We start from the raw sequence: 22,342 nt of genomic DNA, 5'->3' as shown, positions 1-22,342 counted from the left end.
ACTGTCACTCTGCACTCACCCTGCACTCACTGTCACTCTGCACGCACCCTGCACTCACTGTCACTCTGCACGCACTCTGCACTCACTGTTTCTGCACGCACTCTGCACTCACTGTCACTCTGCACTCACTGTCACTCTGCACTCACTGTCACTCTGCACTCACTGTCACTCTGCACTCACTGTCACTGCACTCACTCTGCACTCACTGTCACTCTGCACTCACTCTGCATTCACTGTCACTCTGCACGCACTCTGCACTCACCCTGCACTCACTGTCACTCTGCACGCACTCTGCACTCACTGTCACTCTGCACGCACTCTGCACTCACTGTTTCTGAACGCACTCTGCACTCACTGTCACTCTGCACTCACTGTCACTCTGCACTCACTGTCACTCTGCACTCACTGTCACTCTGCACTCACTGTCACTCTGCACGCACTCTGCACTCTGCACACACTCTGCACTCACTGTTTCTGCACGCACTCTGCACTCACTGTCACTCTGCACTCACTGTCACTCTGCACTCACTGTCACTCTGCACTCACTGTCACTCCGCACTCACTGTCACTCCGCACTCACTGTCACTCTGCACTCACTCTGCACTCACTCTGCACTCACTGTTACTCTGCACGCACTCTGCACTCACTGTCACTCTGCACGCACTCTGCACTCACACATGCAACAGTAATGTAAAGCTCTCAATGGACCTTAATCGGAGCGCGTTTCTGATTTAAAAGGCTGGCATGAAATAAATTAAGCGCATGTAAATTAGAAAGGAAAAAAAAACGAAAAAGCTATTAATATTGGGATAGAGTTTACGACATGCAGAAACCACACAGATTAAAGATGCAATCTGGCTGGGGACAAATGCCCACAGGCAAGACAGCAAACTAGAGAGCGCTAGAGTAAGAGTCTTCAAGGAACAAGAGCGGACGCACCGTAATCTCTTGGTGCTCACAGCTGCTTGGAAACTGTAATCAACGAACACGGGGAAATTCTCCGCATCACTGCCTGTAATTCTCTCCCAGCCTTCCACCAGCCCATCCTCTATGCACGTATGCTCATGTTACGCTTAATAAAATATTGACCTTCTATTCAATAAAAAGTGGTGCTATGTCCTTTATACAGCCACTCCATGTAGGCTCTGCGTCCCCACGCTCCAAGAGAAGCAAGGCACAAAATGTGCACTGCATTCAGAAATAATTTTTTTTTAAACATGCCCTAGCTGCGTAGTTGAGGTTCATTTCCGTCATAATGAAAACAAAAAACCCAACATGAAGATAAATCCTTCAGAAAGAATAACCTTAGCAATTGTGTGCAAATGGTGTGTGATAATTAATAGGAAATGTAATATAATATTAGGAGTGTGCGATATTTGCGTAAATTCTTTTGCAAAAAATACATGGAATTCTTCAATAAGTACACGAAATAACAAAAAAACATCGGTCCAGCATTTGGCAGCTGTTTTGCCATGTACATCCTCGCATTCATTCTTGGATACAAGGACATATTTTGCACTAAGAAAAAGTCGCAAAATCACGCGTGCACGAACAGCATCTGCACACGTTCTCTTTGCAAACCTTGTTTCCTGTGTTTATGCCATGGGATATTGACCCGAACAGAAGCTTCTTTACTTGATCTGGTCACGGTGTAATCACGTAATTGCCATGATTTCATCACAAATGTAAAGCAAATGCCAGAAATTAACTGAGATTACACTGTGTAACAGAAATTTCACCAGGACATACATAAAACCACAGAATTAGCGATAGCATCATAAGCGTGTCCTTTCACTGCAATTGCTTAATCCTCTGCATGTACACGGAAATCATTTGTCAAATATCAGGAAATGTAATCAAATAATGGAACAAAACAATTAAATGGAAAGGATAGCAAGGGTTATGAAAACATGTTCTTTGCTCACATAGATTGATTATGCACTCAGCTGTCTGTTGTACGTGCACCACAATATGCTTACAACGTGTGCAGTCTCCGAAGCTGTACGTCGTTACCGAAAGCACAGTGACAGTCCAGTATGCAAATAAACACAGTGCTAGGTGCTTGTGTGCTGACAAAATGGCCGTCTCTTCATCGCGGGCGCACTCTGGAAGTCAGGCAGCCTTTGTTTGGACGTGGGCGGGGCTCGTCAAAGAAACAGGAAGTAACTGCCGAGGAGGACGTCCGAAACATGCAGGCTTCACGCTGAAGTCCCGGGGCGCTTCAGAGAGACCGGGCGAAAGAGCGAGGGCAGACTGCATGGTAACAGAGGCAACACGGGGCTCCCGAGTGGTGAGGAGACCCCTGCGGCGTGCCAAAAGACGGCCCAGGAACCTGCACACCGAGCCGGTAAGTGAGAGCTTGCAGGCGGGGCGGGGCGGGGGGATTGTCTGTGCGTGTACTCTCGTGTGTGGGCGGCGGCGGCTGGGGGGGCGGGGGCGGCGGCGGCTGGGGGGCGGCGGCGGCGGCGGGCGGGGGGGGGGGCCGCCTGGGGAGGTGTAGTGTGTGTCTGTATGTGTGCGCTAGTGTCTGCCTGCGTGTGCATGTGTTGTGAACAGCCTGCTCTGTGTGTGTGTGTGTAGGTGCGGCGGCGGCGGCGAAGGGGGGGGGAGGGAGGAGGTGTGGCTGTGACTGTGATGTGCGCGGCTGTGATGTGCGCATGCGTGAATGTTGACGCGCGTGCACGCAGCTCAATCCACGCTCGTCACAGTTTTGTGTCCCTCATTCCCCGGTGTCAGGCAGCTATAAGTCTCCGACCCTGGACGCATCCTTCGGATGCGAATTCCAGGGCGAGACCTAAAAATGAGCAATGGCCTACTTTTGTTTTTTAGCATTTCAGCCCGTGCTTGGCAGCCAGCTGGCATTACATTTTTACTGGAAGTGCTCCTCCTGTGCCACCATCAAAAATAATCCCAGCCAAACTGGTAGGGATGGAGCGGCACAGCAGCGAGTGTGATGATGTAGAGCAACGGTTCTTAATCTGTGGTCCGGGGACCCCTGGGGGTTCACTAAGGGCCATATGTATCAACACATTTCCCCATAGACACAGAATGGGCAAAACCCTTTGATACATCTGACCCCTAACCCACTCAGAGGGCCCACGACTGCTTGGAAAATGAATAAAGTGTATAGAAATAAAGAAACTAAATTTAAAGTTCATATTATTTAAATGTTCTATAAATTGTGAAGGAATTTGAAATTTGAGGCTAAAAATAAGTTATTATCCTCAGATTGATTCTTGGAGCAGTACTAGTTCATTAAACAGAATATAGTATTGACAATGAGTGGCCTACATTTAAGTTAGAAAAGCTCTATCCTTCCCATTAAAATTCTGATTTGTTATATTTGTTTGTGGATTAAATTAAATATTTAATCATTTACATATTTGGTTGATGAATGAATGTTTCTGTATTTTTTCTGTATTGTTTTGTGTTTTGAATCGTCAAAAATGCAGGGTTCCTGGCTTCCAGTAATGACTCAGTGGGGGTCCACAGGTTCCTGTAATGAACCACTGATGTAGAGCATGCTATTGCTTACCCTGGAGGAAAAAAAGTTAAAGTGTCTGGATAGAGAAAGGATTGCTCTTAGGATGGAGAAAAGACTAGCTCAGATCAAATGGCGAAATAGCAACCCATAGGATGTTTGAAAATAAAAAACTAGACCATGAGATAGTGCAAGGGTATCTTCAAAGATCGAGTTACGGGATTGCTTTGCCCACTTGGAGAAAATTAATGAAATAATTTGAGTTAAAAAAATGTTTAAAAGGCAATGAACTAGCTCAAGAAAGCTCAAGATGGGGGTGGAGGGTCACTCAAGGGCCAGACAGATGACAAAATCAGCTCATGCAAAAATATTGTTAAGAAGTTGCAACTATTATGGGTTTTGGGGGCATGGTTGGGTCATGGCTGAGAGCCATCCTGTTCTGAAAGTTGCCCTCTTAACCCGCAGCCTACAGGGAAAAAGTCAGTGACAGAATGGACAATCTGGCCTTGGAGCACTCGACCTGAAGCTCGGATGGTGCGATCCATGAGCGAGGGTCCGGCTCTCAAGGACCCTCACAGAACAGGATAGAACGCCTGATCGGCCACGCCGCAGTGATTGTTGGCACCCTTCCTCAGACGCAGGTAGCCTTGTTCACCCCATTGCTCGGTCCAGCTGTAGAGAAAGAGAGAAATGAAGGCACTTGGTGACACCATGCAGCTCTTCGAAAGAGGTTATGTTGGGTACTTGCCACACACATGCTAGATAAAGAGTAGTCACAAGAGGCAACTCTTAGGAAACCATGCGGGTATGGGGCAAGGGGCGAGAAGGCCCAAGAGTGAAGAGTTCTTCAGAAGTGATAAACAAGAATAAAGAGTTGCTGAATACCAGCCTTTAAGTTAAGGGAAAACAGAGTGGCTCTAAGAACCACATAGGGAAGTTGATAAGAGCCACTGAATCAGAGGTGAAGTGATGAAAGGTGGTCATGTTATCCCTATGGCAATGCACCAGTGCTTAATTTGTGCCAGTGGTAGCAGGTGGTGAGCAACCAAGCTAGTTTTTTGGGAACTCAACTTATTTTTCACTGTCTGTCCTTGCCCCAGAGCAAGAGAAAGTGAGACAGGTCGAAAGGCGAGCAAGAAAGAGGAAAAGAAAAATAGGAAAACAGTGAGGAACGGAGAAAGTAGGGACGGAAAAGAGTTTATAAGAGTGAAAGAAAGAGTCAGGACATCTACATTGATGGGAGAAAGAGGCATGTGGTGGAATCAAAACTAGGCAGTCTTAGTATTCATGAGATAAAGAGACAGGAAGTGTAGGGGGAAGAAAGAGGCATGAGGTGGAATCAAGAACTGGCAGCCTCTGTATTCATGAGATAAAGACACAGGAAGTGTAGGGGGTGGAAGAAAGAGGCGTGAGGTGGAATCAAGACCAGGCAGCCTCGGTATTTGTGAGATAAAGAAAAAGGACGTGTAGGGGTGGAAGAAAGAGACATGAGGTGGAATCAAGACCAGGCAGCCTCGGTGTTCATGAGATAAAGAGACAGGAAGTGTAGGGGGTGGAAGAAAGAGGCATGAGGTGGAATCAAGACCAGGCAGCCTCGGTGTTCATGAGATAAAGAGACAGGAAGTGGAGGCGGTGGAAGAAAGAGGCTTGAGGTGGAATCAAGACCAGGCAGCCTCGGTATTCATGAGATAAAGAGACAGGAAGAGTAGAGGGCAGGAAGAGGCATGAGGTGGAATCAAGACCAGGGGGCCTCAGTATTCATGAGATAAAGAGACAGGAAGTGTAGAGGGTGGAAGAAAGAGGCATGAGGTGGAATCAAGACCAGGCAGCCTCGGTATTCATGAGATAAAGAGACAGGAAGTGTAGGGTTGGAAGAAAGAGGCACGAGGTGGAATCAAAACCAGGCAGCCTCGGTATTCATGAGATAAAGAGACAGGAAGTGTAGAGGGTGGAAGAAAGAGGCGTGAGGTGGAATCAAGACCAGGCAGCCTCGGTATTCATGAGATAAAGAGACAGGAAGTGTAGGGGGTGGAAGAAAGAGGAGTGAGGTGGAATCAAGACCAGGCAGCCTCGGTATTCATGAGATAAAGAGACAGGAAGTGTAGAGGGGAGGAAGAGGCATGAGGTGGAATCAAGACCAGGCAGCCTCGGTATTCATGAGATAAAGAGACAGGAAGTGTAGGGGGTGGAAGAAAGAGGAGTGAGGTGGAATCAAGACCAGGCAGCCTCGGTATTCATGAGATAAAGAGACAGGAAGTGTAGAGGGGAGGAAGAGACATGAGGTGGAATCAAGACCAGGCAGCCTCGGTGTTCATGAGATAAAGAGACAGGAAGTGTAGGGGGTGGAAGAAAGAGGCATGAGGTGGAATCAAGACCAGGCAGCCTCGGTGTTCATGAGATAAAGAGACAGGAAGTGGAGGCGGTGGAAGAAAGAGGCTTGAGGTGGAATCAAGACCAGGCAGCCTCGGTATTCATGAGATAAAGAGACAGGAAGAGTAGAGGGCAGGAAGAGGCATGAGGTGGAATCAAGACCAGGGGGCCTCAGTATTCATGAGATAAAGAGACAGGAAGTGTAGAGGGTGGAAGAAAGAGGCATGAGGTGGAATCAAGACCAGGCAGCCTCGGTATTCATGAGATAAAGAGACAGGAAGTGTAGGGTTGGAAGAAAGAGGCACGAGGTGGAATCAAAACCAGGCAGCCTCGGTATTCATGAGATAAAGAGACAGGAAGTGTAGAGGGTGGAAGAAAGAGGCGTGAGGTGGAATCAAGACCAGGCAGCCTCGGTATTCATGAGATAAAGAGACAGGAAGTGTAGGGGGTGGAAGAAAGAGGAGTGAGGTGGAATCAAGACCAGGCAGCCTCGGTATTCATGAGATAAAGAGACAGGAAGTGTAGAGGGGAGGAAGAGGCATGAGGTGGAATCAAGACCAGGCAGCCTCGGTATTTATGAGATAAAGAGACAGGAAGTGTAGAGGGGAGGAAGAGGCATGAGGTGGAATCAAGACCAGGCAGCCTCGGTATTCATGAGATAAAGAGACAGGAAGTGTAGAGGGGAGGAAGAGGCATGAGGTGGAATCAAGACCAGGCAGCAATCCCAGTGTTCAGCAGCACTGGTTGCAGTCCCTAAGTAAAACATTGAGTCATTTCACTTTTCTTTTTTCTTTTTTATTATGCACTTCATTGTTGCCATGCCCACGTCATACGTCCTCAGTCCATACCTGTTCTTGATGATCCAGTAGTCCACACTCTTCTGGTTCACCTGAGTGGTGTTGTAGCCCACAGCTAGCATGGCATGGTTCACTGTGCCGGTGCACCATGGGTCGTAGTACACACCTGCAAAATCGACCACAATGAGGGTTGTTATGATAACACTGTACTAGGCCACAACAATAGACTGTTGAGAAAACCAAAGATGGGCTCTGAACCCTGTTTATCTCCAGGCTCCTCTCTGCCAGGGTGGTACGAGGAGTTTCAGGGCTCAAGACAAAATAGTAATCTGCCTGCTGGAGCACTCCTCGTGGTCTTGGAAAGGTAATTTTCTAGGCCTTTTCTATAACTTGGCACCACTAGGTGTCATCCTGCACTTGCTGCCTTACCTCACTTTATGAGCATAGGCCATGATCCCGGCCCCAAAAATGCTGGCAAGCCGGCAAAGTGAGACAAACACTTGTTGGCACGGACGTCTGCAGTTAACTGGTGAAGACTATTAGTCCCATTTAGGTAACATCACCCTGCATCACCAAAAACCTGGAATAGCGTTTAGGTACCGCTCCGCTCCATCTGAAGTTCAATGACCTGCTCTGTAGTTTCCAGTTAGATTTGTGACGATGGACGAAAACCACTACGGGGCCTATCATGGGCCTTCAATATCATGGACCTGCTCTATCAGGAGGAATAACTTTCAAAGCCTACGATACTTAGTCGAGACCTTCCAAAGATACCGGCCTCACAATCATTCCAGTATAGAAGGAAGGTGGAGAATTTCTCACATCCAGGACAGCATCCTCTGCAATGCTCACCATCTCTCCTAGGACTCAAACAAAGCTTCCTGAAACCCTAAACACCTACACACTGATTCCAAATTGGCCCCAGTCTCAGTGTTTGCACCTGAGAGTACCAGGAGAAGGACCTGAGAGCACCAGGAGAAGGACCTAAGAGCACCAGGAGAAGGTCATGAGAGCACCAGGAGAAGGACCTGAGAGCACCAGGAGAAGGACCTAAGAGCACCAGGAGAAGGACCTGAGAGCACCAGGAGAAGGACCTGAGAGCACCAGGAGAAGGACCTGAGAGCACCAGGAGAAGGTCCTGAGAACACCAGGAGAAGGTCATGAGCGCACCAGGAGAAGGACCTGAGGGCACCAGGAGAAGGACCTGAGGGCACCAGGAGAAGGACCTGAGAGCACCAGGAGAAGATCCTGAGAGCACCAGGAGAAGGTCATGACCAGGAGAAGGACCTGAGAGCACCAGGAGAAGGACCTGAGAACACCAGAAGAAGGACCTGAGAGCACCAGGAAAAGGTCCAGAGAGCGCCAGGAAAAGGTCCAGAGAGCACCAGGAGAAGGACCTGAGAGCACCAGGAGAAGGCCCTGAGAGCACCAGGAGAAGGTCCAGAGAGCACCAGGAGAAGGACCTGAGAGCACCAGGAGAAGGACCTGAGAGCACCAGGAAAAGGTCCAGAGAGCACCAGGAGAAGGACCTGAGAGCACCAGGAGAAGGACCTGAGAGCACCAGGAAAAGGTCCAGAGAGCACCAGGAGAAGGTCATGAGAGCACCAGGAGGAGGTCATGAGAGCACCAGGAGAAGGTCATGAGAGCACCAGGAGAAGGTCCAGAGAGCACCAGGAGAAGTTCCAGAGAGCACCAGGAGAAGGACCTGAGAGCACCAGGAGAAGGTCCAGAGAGCACCAGGAGAAGGTCCAGAGAGCACCAGGAGAAGGTCATGAGAGCACCAGGAGAAGGACCTGAGGGCACCAGGAGAAGGACCTGAGGGCACCAGGAGAAGATCCTGAGAGCACCAGGAGAAGGTCATGACCAGGAGAAGGACCTGAAAGCACAAGGAGAAGGTCCTGAGAGCACCAGGAGAAGGTCCTGAGAACACCAGGAGAAGGACCAGAGAGCACCAGGAGAAGGACCTGAGAACACCAGGAGAATGACCTGAGAGCACCAGGAGAAGGACCTAAGAACACCAGGAGAAGGACCTGAGAGCACCAGGAGAAGGACCTGAGAGCACCAGGAAAAGGTCCAGAGAGCACCAGGAGAAGGACCTGAGAGCACCAGGAGAAGGACCTGAGAGCACCAGGAAAAGGTCCAGAGAGCACCAGGAGAAGGACCTGAGAACACCAGGAGAAGGACCTGAGAGCACCAGGAAAAGGTCCAGAGAGCACCAGGAGAAGGACCTGAGAGCACCAGGAGAAGGACCTGAGAGCACCAGGAGAAGGACCTGAGAGCACCAGGAAAAGGCCCAGAGAGCACCAGGAGAAGGACCTGAGAGCACCAGGAGAAGGACCTGAGAGCACCAGGAGAAGGTCATGAGAACACCAGTAGAAGGACCTGAGAGCACCAGGAGAAGGACCTGAGAACACCAGGAGAAGGACCTGAGAGCACCATGAGAAGGACCTGAGAGCACCAGGAAAAGGTCCAGAGAGCACCAGGAGAAGGACCTGAGAGCACGACCTGAGAGCACCAGGAGAAGGACCTGAGAGCACCAGGAAAAGGCCCAGAGAGCACCAGGAGAAGGACCTGAGAGCACCAGGAGAAGGACCTGAGAGCACCAGGAGAAGGTCATGAGAACACCAGTAGAAGGACCTGAGAGCACCAGGAGAAGGACCTGAGAACACCAGGAGAAGGACCTGAGAGCACCATGAGAAGGACCTGAGAGCACCAGGAAAAGGTCCAGAGAGCACCAGGAGAAGGACCTGAGAGCACCAGGAGAAGGACCTGAGAGCACCAGAAGAAGGACCTGAGAGCACCAGGAGAAGGTCCTGAGAACACCAGGAGAAGGACCTGAGAGCACCAGGAGAAGGACCTGAGAGCACCAGGAGAAGGTCATGAGAACACCAGTAGAAGGACCTGAGAGCACCAGGAGAAGGACCTGAGAACACCAGGAGAAGGACCTGAGAGCACCATGAGAAGGACCTGAGAGCACCAGGAAAAGGTCCAGAGAGCACCAGGAGAAGGACCTGAGAGCACCAGGAGAAGGACCTGAGAGCACCAGAAGAAGGACCTGAGAGCACCAGGAGAAGGTCCTGAGAACACCAGGAGAAGGACCTGAGAGCACCAGGAGAAGGACCTGAGAACACCACGAGAAGGACCTGAGAGCACCAGGAGAAGGACCTCAGAACATCAGGAGAAGGTCCTGAGAGCACCAGGAGAAGGACCTGAGAACACCAGGAGAAGGACCTGAGAACACCTGGACGAAGACTATAGGACACAGGGAAACGCCAGAAGAACAAGGAGCTCAGAGCAGCACGGTAAGGAGCAGACAACCTTAGGACAAGGTCCTGAGAACATCATGACAGGAACTTGAAATTAAATAACAGCATCAAACTGGAAAGAATTAAACATTATTTGATTACTGCATTCAACAAGAACTCTGTGCCACCTTTCTTAGCGATTATAAAGGCAGATAACCCTGAGGCCATCCAGATGGAAGTGATGATGCCATCACGTGAAGTATTTGCTGCACGCCTCCTTTTGATAAGTTCTATTATGTGCCGTTACTACTTTTGGCTCTGAAGTTTCCCTACCATTACTGTAGGAGGATGGGATGAGTTATCACAGGCCACAACAGATAAGAGTGACTCTGTCCTATTGCGACCTGTTGGAAATTCTCCCACCTTTGAGGCAATCATGGTTCCTTAAATTTAAGAATGCCAGATAACATAACATGTCTTTGTAAATCGCACGTTCACCCAGAAGGGTATCTTGGCGCAGAATAACTGACGTTTTATTGCTACCTAACTCAATGGTACTCGTTGTATCGACCTCAGAAGTATGAAAGGCTGAGTGAACCTGCCGGGATCTGAACCTGCGACCATGAGGTTGAAAACTAAGCTACCAGACATAAGTCACCAAGAGCCAGCACTAGACCTTTATTTAATCACTACTGCTTTCTGGGAATTGTAGTGTTGGGCACTTCAGCTGGAGCAATGGGATCAACCTTTCAAGATTACAGCAGTTTTGCAAAAGAAAGGTTCAGAACATGGTGTTCCTGATGACATGGAGTCACTTAGTAAACTTACATTTTAATTTGTGTACTTGTCTTCAGTTACCTGATCGGTAGAATCGAAAGGTGAAAAGGCTGGCATAGACGGCCACCGAGACCGGACCCACGGTTGCCACGGCCGCCTCCAAGGCTGACTCGTTGCCACGCTGGACGCCAACGGCGGAGGAGCAGTTGCCAGCCTTGTGGGCAGGATCATACTGGCACGTCTGGTCATCCTATGCAAGAATCAAGGATGCAATAAATATACATTCTCATCTAAACAGACACAAAATGGCGTCCCTGCTGCATTTTCCTCCAATTTATAGCTTTTAGAAAGCAATCACAGATCAGCATGAGCTGAGCAGGGAAAGGAGCAGGAAGAACAAATGTAAATCTCGTTTCTGAAAAAGCTTTTTTCTTGAAGCAAAGCAACCACACAATATGGCTGCTAAACTACCACGAGTACAGCAGGCCTTATCCTGTGAAAATCTGTATGTATGTAAGAATGTAGTATCTCTATAAAGCAAACCTAGACGAAAGGCTGTCTATGACTCTATTTCTCTCTGCCCCCCACTACCTTTGCGCTCTTCCAGTCCCTCCTTTTCCATCTCTCCTGCCATCCTCAGTGCTTTGAGGCGATCATATAATGGCATAAAGCACTGTTCAATTCCTATGAGCCACCTTACTGGGTCTGTATCTGTCCCTGCCATATTGGTCTGTCGAGGGCCTCACCTTAATCTGTTATTGCTTAATCCCCTACAAGCCTGACCCTGTTATGCCTGACCCTGTTCTGTCTGACCCTGTTCTGTCTGACCCGGTCCCAACCCTCAAGCTCCACATATTGGTCTTTTTCAGCTGGTTATTTTTCAGCAGTTTTTACTCAGCATAACATTGTTAGCTTTTAGTTCATTTTAAGCCAACTAGTTTTCTCACAACTCCATTTTATCTACCATTTTAGAGATATCCAAGTGTAATGAATGGATACAAAAGAAAATATTGCAATATCTAAGGAGAGGCCACAGGTGGCGCCAGAGCAGCTCCAACCAGTATAACTGATGTTAGAAAATATTTCCAAAGTAACTTATTATAATGTTTTGTCTTCTTGGAAGGACCCTCAGTCCACCCGGAAGAGGGTCTAAATGTATATATCTAAACCAGGCTCTAGGGGCTTAAGGTTTAACCCCCAAGAAGTAATTCTTTTCAGTTTTTAGCGCATCTTAATTCACGTGATGTCCTACTTCAGAAATTGGATGTTAGTAATACCTTGGTACTTATGAACTCCTTAAAGTACAACCAATAGCTGTCTTTGTGCCCTCTATACCTGAGAGCAAGGAATCTAGAAACCATGCCCTCTCCTCGAGTCTACCCACTGATGTCATCCATCTTTAATGAAGAGAGAAGAAAACAGGCAGCAGAATGTGCTGACCTATGTGAAATTCAAAGACCACATTGTGAATAGACGGACTCACGCAGAAGCATTACAATGAAGATGGCCGACATAATGAGCAGCTATACCTGGCCATAAGATATGTCCAAAGTGTAAATTGTTGTAAACTATGGGTTTGGTTATGTGTTAGAGTTTTCCTTTGTAAATAATAGTTCTCCTGGAGGCAATTTACTGCCTCTGCCATGGTGGCACTTAACATGCCTCTGATTTAAAGTGCTGTGTCTCTATGGCATAGCAGAGATAAGGCATATAAAATGGCCGGTTTCACCAATGCATTCCAGCCAATGGGAAAATATGTGAGCAGTTTCTCATCAATATACGATGTTGCAGGTGGAACTTCTGACCATATACAAGTACTTTAAATGCACTCTTGATAGGCAGCTACGTTGCCAGAACCTGTATTTGTCAAGCTTTTTATTATAGGGTTGTTACAAACACATATTTCTACGGTTTACGCTGTCTTTCCATAAGCGAATATTTCAGAACTCGCTGTGCCGGTACTGAAGCAGATTTAATGCTTCACATTTTTGTTAATTTACCTCCCTCTATCAGCGGCATAGAAGACCGATTCGGTAGAGTTGACATGGTGGAATTTCTGCAAATTTCTTAAATCTGAGTTTTTTCATCGTAGGGCAAAATTACCCCATCCGCTGCATTTTGATCACATATTGCATTATTGCCCTCACCTGAGCTCTTTAGAAACATACCAAGTGTGCATTTGTACTTTTTCAAAATAGTACAGAAAACAAATACTCAACAGGCAACAATTTTGGAGCGACGCATGCCCTGAACATGGTAGAACCTGTAATCAGCCAATTTATATCTTGTTTTCAAATGTGGCTAGCCCGATTCTTGGCCGTTTATAATCAAGAGATAGCAATTTATGCCACTAGGGGGGTGAAGTCTAAAAAGCGAGGGGAAAAATGAGGGCTCCTATCATGGCTTGGAGTGCCTCAGCAACTTCAAATTGAATGGTTTAAATTGGGTATGCTCAGTCATATGTATATGTATATGTATAATAGCTATGATCCCCTTAAAAATGTTTCTTTTTCAATTTTCCCCTTCCTTCTATTTTTCTTTATGGAAAAAGTAACCTATTTTCTTTTGCAAATTGTTTTTTTTTTTTTTTGTTTTTTGTTCCCTCGTTTATGTGTTTTTTGCTTTTTATATGATTGTATTAATTCTGTGGTGAAAAGTTTATATTCAATTCTAATGAAGTTGTCTAAATAAAAAAAAATAATAATAAATAAAAAAATAGATCTTGAAAGGCCTATCAGAAGTGCTTAGGAAAATACTCACACCTTTCTAAACTCTTCCCTCCTCTGTCCACCTTTAACCTATTCCTCCAATTAACAGGCTCTCTGATTCCTCCCAAACCTCTTGTTCTTACTATGAACTCCCAAATAATTATTTTTAACTCTTCTCTCCTGTATCCATCCTTTGGCCTAGTCATCCAACTAACAGACTCACATGTCTATTACTACCCATAACAATGTATATTTCCCTCTACTAATCCACCGTTATACATCTTTGGGTTCTGGAGTAGCGTGCTACTCAGCGAAAATCTCTTCAATGCCTCATCAGGGGTAGTAAACGCTATATAAATACAATTATAATTTCATCTCACTAAAGAGATACATGTCTTAATGTGCTACACTTTTATCTAGATTTTACCAGCAGGTCTTGTGATATCTATAGATATTGCACAGCGTGCTACAGAATAGCACATGCTTTTGGAAAACACAGATCTGCAGGAATGCTTTAAAATGGCATATCTCGATATCAGCCAGAGAACATTTCTGCTCAAGGCAGCTGTGCATATTTGTCCTCTTTTCTAAGCATGTTACTGCACAGAAAGTCTGGGAGGCATATCAATTAATAACATATAGTCTAACGATGACATAGTGCATGTTTATAAATAAATGAAGTGTTCTAAGCTGCCTTGCCTAAACTTGTGTTAAGATAATACAGTCTACAGCTTGTGCTGTTACACAAGTCCTGGTGAGGGGAGTTGAAACACTTACTCCACCCCGTCTAAAGCAACGCTTGCCGCTGATAACAGAGAAACCACCCTAAAAGCGCATTTAAAGTTTTGCCATAGCATAGCTCGTTGTATGGTAATGTTATCTTGCACGCCACTGGAGTCAAGCTATCCTGGCTGAAGACGGCTGATAGCCAGAAACCGGTCCTAGGATGTTTGATTCCGGTCCAGGGAAGACATGGCTGGGCAGTTCGGGCTGGACTGTACCCATGAGGCACAGGGTCAGACTGATTTGCATATGGCCATGTCTGAACTGGGGTGGTGTGGAGTGCAAAAAAACGATGGATTTAGGCCCGGATCTCTGTACTGGGGTGAATGCATGACATTGTTCTGCATTCTGTCCATCAACTGTTGTTTTCGCATCTGCCTGCAGAGGCACAAGATTTGATTAGGGGATGAAGTCTCTGCGATGCACATAAGAGAGCCCATTCTCATGATACCCGTGGTGGACTCACCCCTATTGTCTATGCTGGCAGTGGCATGAGAGACTGGCACAAGGGTCTCCAACCTTTTCTGTAGCGAGAGCTACTTTTAATCAGTGAAAATCATTGTGAGTTACTGAAGGCAAAGCCACTCGCACAATGTTACCCGATACCCCCACACCCAGCTTCACTGACTTTAAGCCTCATGCCCAAATTTCCATAGAGGCAGACACTATGGTTTTAAACAAAATACTCTGACTTGGCGCACTATGACAGTGCTGCCATGTGTGTCCGTGAGAGTGTTCTCTTTGGGGATGTCTGAAGATGTGTGTATATGAATCATATACATATGTATGGGTGACTGAGAACCTGTGTTGTATGAACTTGCAGTACAGGGCATACCTTTAGCAATATGTAGCACCGTCACATGTATAACACAAACATACAATATTGATTTTTTTTAATGGGAGACATTTAGAATGCAGAAACATTTTCTGCCAAAATATTCATAATATGGAAAAAAAAATCTGCCCTTTAAATTTCTTTCATTTAAAAAAAAACGGTTGTATTTTTCAGTTATACTTATTGAACCGTGTCTACTGGCCACAGAGAGCAATAGGCCTGTTGTTTATAAAACTTTGAAATGGGCGAAAATCAAAATGAAGAGTTAACTTAATCATTAAGGTAACTTTTCAATTTAATTTTCCCATATTTAAAAGCATTAAGAAACATACTTTTCTTTGTTGGTCCAATATTGAGTTGACAAAGACTTTTATTAGGAGTTAAATACCTCAGGGCTTCAGTTGTTCACCTCTGTGACCCTGGAGCATAAATCAGACTGAGCATTGCTGATTATCAGGCCCTGCTCTCTGCAATCTGATGATATTAAGTCTGATAATAATAATGTAAAATACACACAAACTTCCCTTAACTTTAAAAGAAATTTATGACCTCGTGCTACTCCGAAGGTGTCTCGTGCAACTGTTAACTCGGGGTCAACTGGTTGGAGACACCTGGTCTGGCATATCGTGGGACACTAATCTTGTGGACCGAATATCGAGAGACATTTTCTATATCTACCTCGAACATTTATGTACCATGACGAGATCTATATTATCAACTTAGTTTTTGAGTTAAGACTAGTAAATCTATACTTCCCTCTTTGCATTCAACTTTCAATACTTTGTTAATATTCTTGTACTCGACATTCAGGAGTAGAATCCTAAGCTCTAAAGTCATAGGAAGACCCTGGTCAAAACTTCAGAAAAGAAGAAGTTTGAGGAATATAAAGCAAGTAGTGCTGATTTGGCTCTAGGGCCTAGAGTCAGTGACGCTGCTTTGCACATCCCTCCTCCCCTTTCCCTCTCGCAGCATGGTGAGATATACTCTGGGGCGCTTTCAGCATTTTGCAAACAATCAAAGCAGTGTAACATAATATACAGATATTACACACTTATGATAAGCAGGTTCACAGATATTGACGTTGATACGGTTATTATTAAGAAATTTATGACACATCAGACACTCTGCAGTTCTGAGCTGCAGAGCCTGGTCCAAGCTAGGGTGAAGCAAGAACTGCCCAGGGCAATGATCTATACATTGACCTCCTGAAGTCACTCCTTACTCCACTTAGTACCCAGATTCTGAGTGGGTTGAATTCCAGTCCCTATGCAAACAGGAGTTTGAGCAGGGATCCAAGTTCTGAATTTTACAGCGAACAACACAACCCACAATATTCCTCAACATATGTCAGCAGTGAAACCTAATGATATTTATCAGGGAAAAATGGGCACAACAACTCTGAAACCTGCACCCCTGTTTGGTGGAAACACTAATTCCTCATGCAATGGCCCATTTTCCAACTGAAAGCTCAGAATATAAGATATTTACCATATCGGGTAACCACAGCACCACTCACTTTACCCCCACTCAGAATCGTGGCCTAAAAGTAGTACCTAATTTTGCTACGTGTAAGTCAAGTTACAAGGGCCGAGTCTCCGTACTTGTGGCGGAATCTCCTCAGGGCGCACTTCAGAGAGTGTGCTTTACAAAGATTCCGCCCGAATGCGGTCCTTCCGCCCCTAGTGTGGAGACTACGCACTTGTAACTTTACTACACGTAAGTACATGCGTGAATCTAGCGCCCAGTATTTTTAAATTGCCTTGCTGCAATTTATAAGGCTGTACACTGGGAGATCCCCCCAGCTACCTGGAAGACAATCTGACCAATCACGAAGGAGGAGAGGCTTAAGTGGGCCCGCCTCCCCGTGCCACTACTTTTCAAAGTACGACAGGAGTTCCTCTGTGAAGCCCAGATTCTCAGGCAAAGCCTAAACAATCCGGAGCTTTCTACCTACTAATGTATACTTGACTGCTTCCTTTATTCCAACATGAGCAAGCACCTACGAGATACCCGATTAACAAAATTCCCAACCTTTTATCGACCAATTCTTTCACTTTAATGATGTTTTTCTCAAAATCTAATTTCTGGGCTTATATTATGACATAATGCCATGGCTCTATATATGGTCTGCTTTTATATATCACCTATAAATGTTCCACACAAGTAGAAAGACTTTATATTCCTGTGCGCTGGTAGGAAACGACTCCAGTGATTTCACAAGTAGTCATTTTGACTTTTGGAAGGAGGCCTCTTGGCTTCTTACCCGTGCCACATAGGGGTAGGTTACTTCCGGGTCAATTCCTCCGTTAGTACGCACATACTCGAACGCCCTGCTAATGTAACCTCCGCTGCAGCCTTTGTTACCCAGAGGTTTGGAACAATCCACCAGGTTCTGCTCACTCAAGGACACCAGCAGTCCCGTCTTCTTGAAGATTTGTCCCTCGAGGGCTCCCGTAGCACTGAAAGCCCAGCAGGACCCACAGTGACCCTGTAAATGCCAAGAGCAGTGGTTTAGTAAGCTGTAAACAAATGAGTGGTACGCAGGAGTGAGGGGGCCCCAAGAGTAGACCTGAGGAGGACTGTCCAAAAGGAATTGGTAGGAATTTGAACAGAAGGGACCCCAAATTCACAAGTGGTTGTGGGCAGAAGGTGCACCAGTAGTATTTTGACACCTTTATAGTAAAATATTACTACAAAAACGTAGTTTACAGGCTGTAACCTTGACATTACTTTTACTTGTTAATTATATTACTTCAACACTAAGTTATCTTAATGAACAGTTATGGTTAGTAATAGATTATGGTTACTTTATTTATACTTGATTCATTTTGTTCAATATAATTTAAAGTCAGAGTTACTTAATTACCTAAATTTGAATGAATAAGGACATAAAATGAAATTAGAATGAAGGGTAGAATGAAGGTTTGCATTACTTCTCTCCATAAGTGCTAGAAAAGTTCATGACAGTCTTTGTTCAACAATGGGGCATTTCGTGTGTCTATCTTGCACTTTTGGCAACAATTTCTGCCAGAAAACAAATAATTATTTCAGCACTAAAACACGTGGATGCTCTTTCAGGTTTGTAAGCATTAAGCATGCCTGTCATTTTGTGATTTGTTATTTGCCCCAGACACAAGCCCTGTGGCCTATTCTTGCAATCACTGGTCCTGCCCTTTCCTGAGGAGGTTTGGGTGGTTGCGAGTGGGTTGCTATCTCTTCCATGTCTTTAGAACACATTTCAGACCCCAAAGTGAGGCTCAATAAAAAAAAATGCAGGAGTCCATCCGTCGTGCTGCTGAAGGCTGGAATTGCTGAATCCCAATACTCACTCATATTGATTCCACCTCATGCCTCTTTCTTCCACCCTTTACTTCCTGCCTCTTTATCTCATGAATACCAAGGCTGCCTGGTATTGATTCCACCTCATGCCTCTTTCTTCCAGCCTTTACTTCCTGTCTCTTTATCTCATGAATACCAAGGCTGCCTGGTATTGATTCCACCTCATGCCTCTTTCTTCCAGCCTTTACTTCCTGTCTCTTTATCTCATGAATACCAAGGCTGCCTGGTATTGATTCCACCTCATGCCTCTTTCTTCCAGCCTTTACTTCCTGTCTCTTTATCTCATGAATACCGAGGCTGCCTGGTCTTGATTCCACCTCATGCCTCTTTCTTCCACCCCCTACACTTCCTGTCTCTTTATCTCATGAATACCAAGGCTGCCTGGTCTTGATTCCACCTCATGCCTCTTTCTTCCACCCCCTACACTTCCCGTCATTTTATCTCATGAACACCGAGGCTGCCTGATCTTGATTCCACCTCATGCCTCTTTCTTCCACCCTTTACTTCCTGTCTCTTTATCTCATGAATACCGAGGCTGCCTGGTCTTGATTCCACCTCATGCCTCTTTCTTCCACCCTTTACTTCCTGTCTCTTTATCTCATGAATACCAAGGCTGCCTGGTATTGATTCCACCTCATGCCTCTTTCTTCCACCCTTTACTTCCTGTCTCTTTATCTCATGAATACCGAGGCTGCCGGGTCTTGATTCCACCTCATGCCTCTTTCTTCCACTGCCCTACACTTCCTGTCTCTTTATCTCATGAATACCGAGGCTGCCTGCTCTTGATTCCGCCTCATGCCTCTTTCTTCCACTGCCCTACACTTCCTATCTCTTTATCTCATAAATACCGAGGCTGCCAGTTCTTGATTCCACCTCATGCCTCTTTCTTCCACCCCCTACACTTCCTGTCTCTTTATCTCATGAATACCGAGGCTGCCTGCTCTTGATTCCGCCTCATGCCTCTTTCTTCCACTGCCCTACACTTCCTGTCTCTTTATCTCATGAATACCGAGGCCGCCTGGTCTTGATTCCACCTCATGCCTCTTTCTTCCACCCCTGCACTTCCTGTCTCGTTATCTCATGAATACCGAGGCTGCTTGGTCTTGATTCCACCTCATGCCTCTTTCTTCCACCCCCTACACTTCCTGTCTCGTTATCTCATGAATACCGAGGCTGCCTGGTCTTGATTCCACCTCATGCCTCTTTCTTCCACCCCTACACTTCCTGTCTCTTTATCTCATGAAGACCGAGGCTGCCTGGTCTTGATTCCACCTCACGCCTCTTTCTTCCACCCCTACACTTCCTGTCTCTTTATCTCATGAATACCGATGCTGCCTGGTCTTGATTCCACCTCACGCCTCTTTCTTCCACCCCCTACACTTCCTGTCTCTTTATCTCATGAATACCGAGGCTGCCTGGTCTTGATTCCACCTCATGCCTCTTTCTTCCACCCCTACACTTCCTGTCTCTTTATCTTATGAATACCGGGGCTGCCTGGTCTTGATTCCACCTCATGCCTCTTTCTTCCACCCCCTACACTTCCTGTCTCTTTATCTCATGAATACCGAGGCCGCCTGGTCTTGATTCCACCTCATGCCTCTTTGTTCCACCCCTGCACTTCCTGTCTCGTTATCTCATGAATACCGAGGCTGCCTGGTCTTGATTCCACCTCATGCCTCTTTCTTCCACCCCCTACACTTCCTGTCTCGTTATCTCATGAATACCGAGGCTGCCTGGTCTTGATTCCACCTCATGCCTCTTTCTTCCACCCCTACACTTCCTGTCTCTTTATCTCATAAAGACCGAGGCTGCCTGCCTGGTCTTGATTCCACCTCACGCCTCTTTCTTCCACCCCTACACTTCCTGTCTCTTTATCTCATGAATACCGATGCTGCCTGGTCTTGATTCCACCTCACGCCTCTTTCTTCCACCCCCTACACTTCCTGTCTCTTTATCTCATGAATACCGAGGCTGCCTGGTCTTGATTCCACCTCATGCCTCTTTCTTCCACCCCCTACACTTCCTGTCTCTTTATCTTATGAATACCGAGGCTGCCTGGTCTTGATTCTACCTCGTGCCTCTTTCCTCCTCCCTCTACACTTCCTGTCTCTTTATCTCACTTCTGCAGATTATTTTTCCTGCCTCTTCCCCTTTGCCTCTTTCCTTTCTGTATTTCTCTCCTTTGGTCCTTTACTGTGATGCCTGATTATAAAAAAAATAATTCTCATTCCCCAAAGAATGAGTGCCGGTGCCCGCCACCTGCACAAATAAAGCTGTGGTAATTGCACTGTCGGTGCGGGTCCGTTCTCCCAGGCGGTAAAATAGTCTTAGCCCCCCAGTGCGCGGTGTTTTGGCGCTTGCTACCTGCTCAGGTGTGTAGCTCAAGATGCTGCAGTTAGCCCTGCCTGCCACACGGGGGAGCCCTCCATACCCCACATGGAAGGAGGGGTCCTTTCTGGAGCTAAACTGGGCCCTGAGGACTTGACAGTATATTAGACATCCTTTAAGGGATCAGGGGGCCAAAGTGGAATGAAACGTGTGTTCCCCTCACTGTCCACCCTTGAAATGTCTTCCCCCCACCCCCATGCACTAGCCTTTGATTCTCTCTCTCCCGTTCCCTTCTTTCTTTTACCTCTGCTACGTGTTTCACCGCGCGCTCACTCCTGTTTTGTCTTGCACCTCCTCTCCATTTTACTCCCAGCTCTCCCTGTCTGCCACTCTCTGACCCTCCCTTTCTCTTTCCCTCACCCCTCCTCCTCAATTTTTCTGCTAAACTTTGTTCTTGCCTACTCCTTCCTCTCTATTCCTCTCCCCTCACCTTTTCTAACTCTTTTTTCTCTCTCCACAACATTCCCTTTCCAAGCCCACACTCCCCTTCTAACATCACTCCTCCCTCCTGCTTGTCTCTTCCTCTTCATTTTTATTCCATTCTACATTCTGTTTTTACTCTTTTTCCTCCCTTTATGTTTCTCCTCTTTTTCTTCAACTCCGTCCCTCCTTTTTCTCGTTCCTCCTTACTGTCTCTCCATCTCTTTTGCCTTCCTGTAACAGAATCTATGTTAAGAACTCATTTGTCTCCCTCCTTCACTTCCCTCCTGATATTAACAATCTCTCTCCACTCCCCTGTCACTCTTAGTTTTTTCTCTCAATATTCTCTCCTGTTCACTATCAGTTCTTAACTTGCCTTTTTCCCCTCTCTCTCTGTTTCTTTGCCCTCGCCTTCCTTGCATACATTGATTTATTGGCCACTTTGACACTGGATTAAATTGGCTCGCATGGACTTCACACCAGAGTCAAAATAACGAGCAGCCCTGATACCAGGCGAATGCAAATGAAAACCCTGTAAAACCACCAGAGCCCAAAAGAACAAATAAAACTGAATTTAAAGTGGGGAATATTGAGTGAAAATGGAGCCCAAGGACACTGTCTTCGCTGAATCAGATATCTGACCGGCAGCCTGCAGGCAGAGAGGTTTCTGCAGCCTGTGTGGCAATCCTTAATGGCTGTTGGAACGTTATTTCTACACAGGAAGGGGTCCTGCAACACTACACAATGTGCAGTCTTGTTCATACCTCTGACTGTGCCAATGTTTCCAGGTTGGCTTACATATTGCAAAATAAAGAAAAATATGCCGTTAATATAACCATTATTTTTCATAGCGTCAACCCAACATGGTCGGATAAGCAGATGAACATGTTTTGATCTCTTTGTCTCTTTTACCTGGTCTGCTTCAGGACAAAATCTTAGGACACATTTAATTTGCCCTCTAAGTCTTTGTCCCTTTCCATGTAGCATCGTTGGAAACGTTTTTGTGTCTCAACTAGTTTAAGATTCTTCAGTTCCCTGGTTAAAAAAAAACGAATTGTCTGCCATTTTCATTTAATTTTGTATTTTTGCAAATTAGAATCTTTCCTCAAGAGCAACATTTCGTTTAACCAGACTCGTAAGGCTGGCTTAAAAAAAAAACACACACATTTTTCTGTTCCTGCCAGGATACACACAATTTG

At 46.1% G+C, this 22,342-nt stretch overlaps 1 protein-coding gene across 2 annotated transcripts in view; it reads right to left on the bottom strand.

Moving 5' to 3' along the window:
• Positions 1–3,755: 3,755 nt before the first annotated feature.
• The window catches only part of LOC147673255 (procathepsin L-like), a 35,353-nt gene continuing 16,766 nt past the window's right edge, over positions 3,756–22,342 (bottom strand). For both annotated transcript variants that reach the window (XM_086947057.1, XM_086947056.1), the window contains exons 5-8: positions 17,260–17,484; positions 10,752–10,920; positions 6,700–6,814; positions 3,756–4,153 (exon numbers count right to left, since the gene is read on the bottom strand). In XM_086947057.1, coding sequence (XP_086803183.1) covers positions 4,054–4,153; positions 6,700–6,814; positions 10,752–10,920; positions 17,260–17,484 — 609 coding nt within the window. In that variant the 3' untranslated portion in view covers positions 3,756–4,053. The remainder of the gene's footprint in view (positions 4,154–6,699; positions 6,815–10,751; positions 10,921–17,259; positions 17,485–22,342) is intronic.

Source organism: Lissotriton vulgaris, chromosome 12 (assembly GCF_964263255.1).
Source record: "Lissotriton vulgaris chromosome 12, aLisVul1.2, whole genome shotgun sequence".
In the NCBI taxonomy this organism is placed as follows: Eukaryota; Metazoa; Chordata; class Amphibia; order Caudata; family Salamandridae; genus Lissotriton; species Lissotriton vulgaris.
The sequence above is the reverse complement of the archived record's forward strand: the minus strand, read 5'-3'. Positions and strand labels throughout refer to the sequence as shown.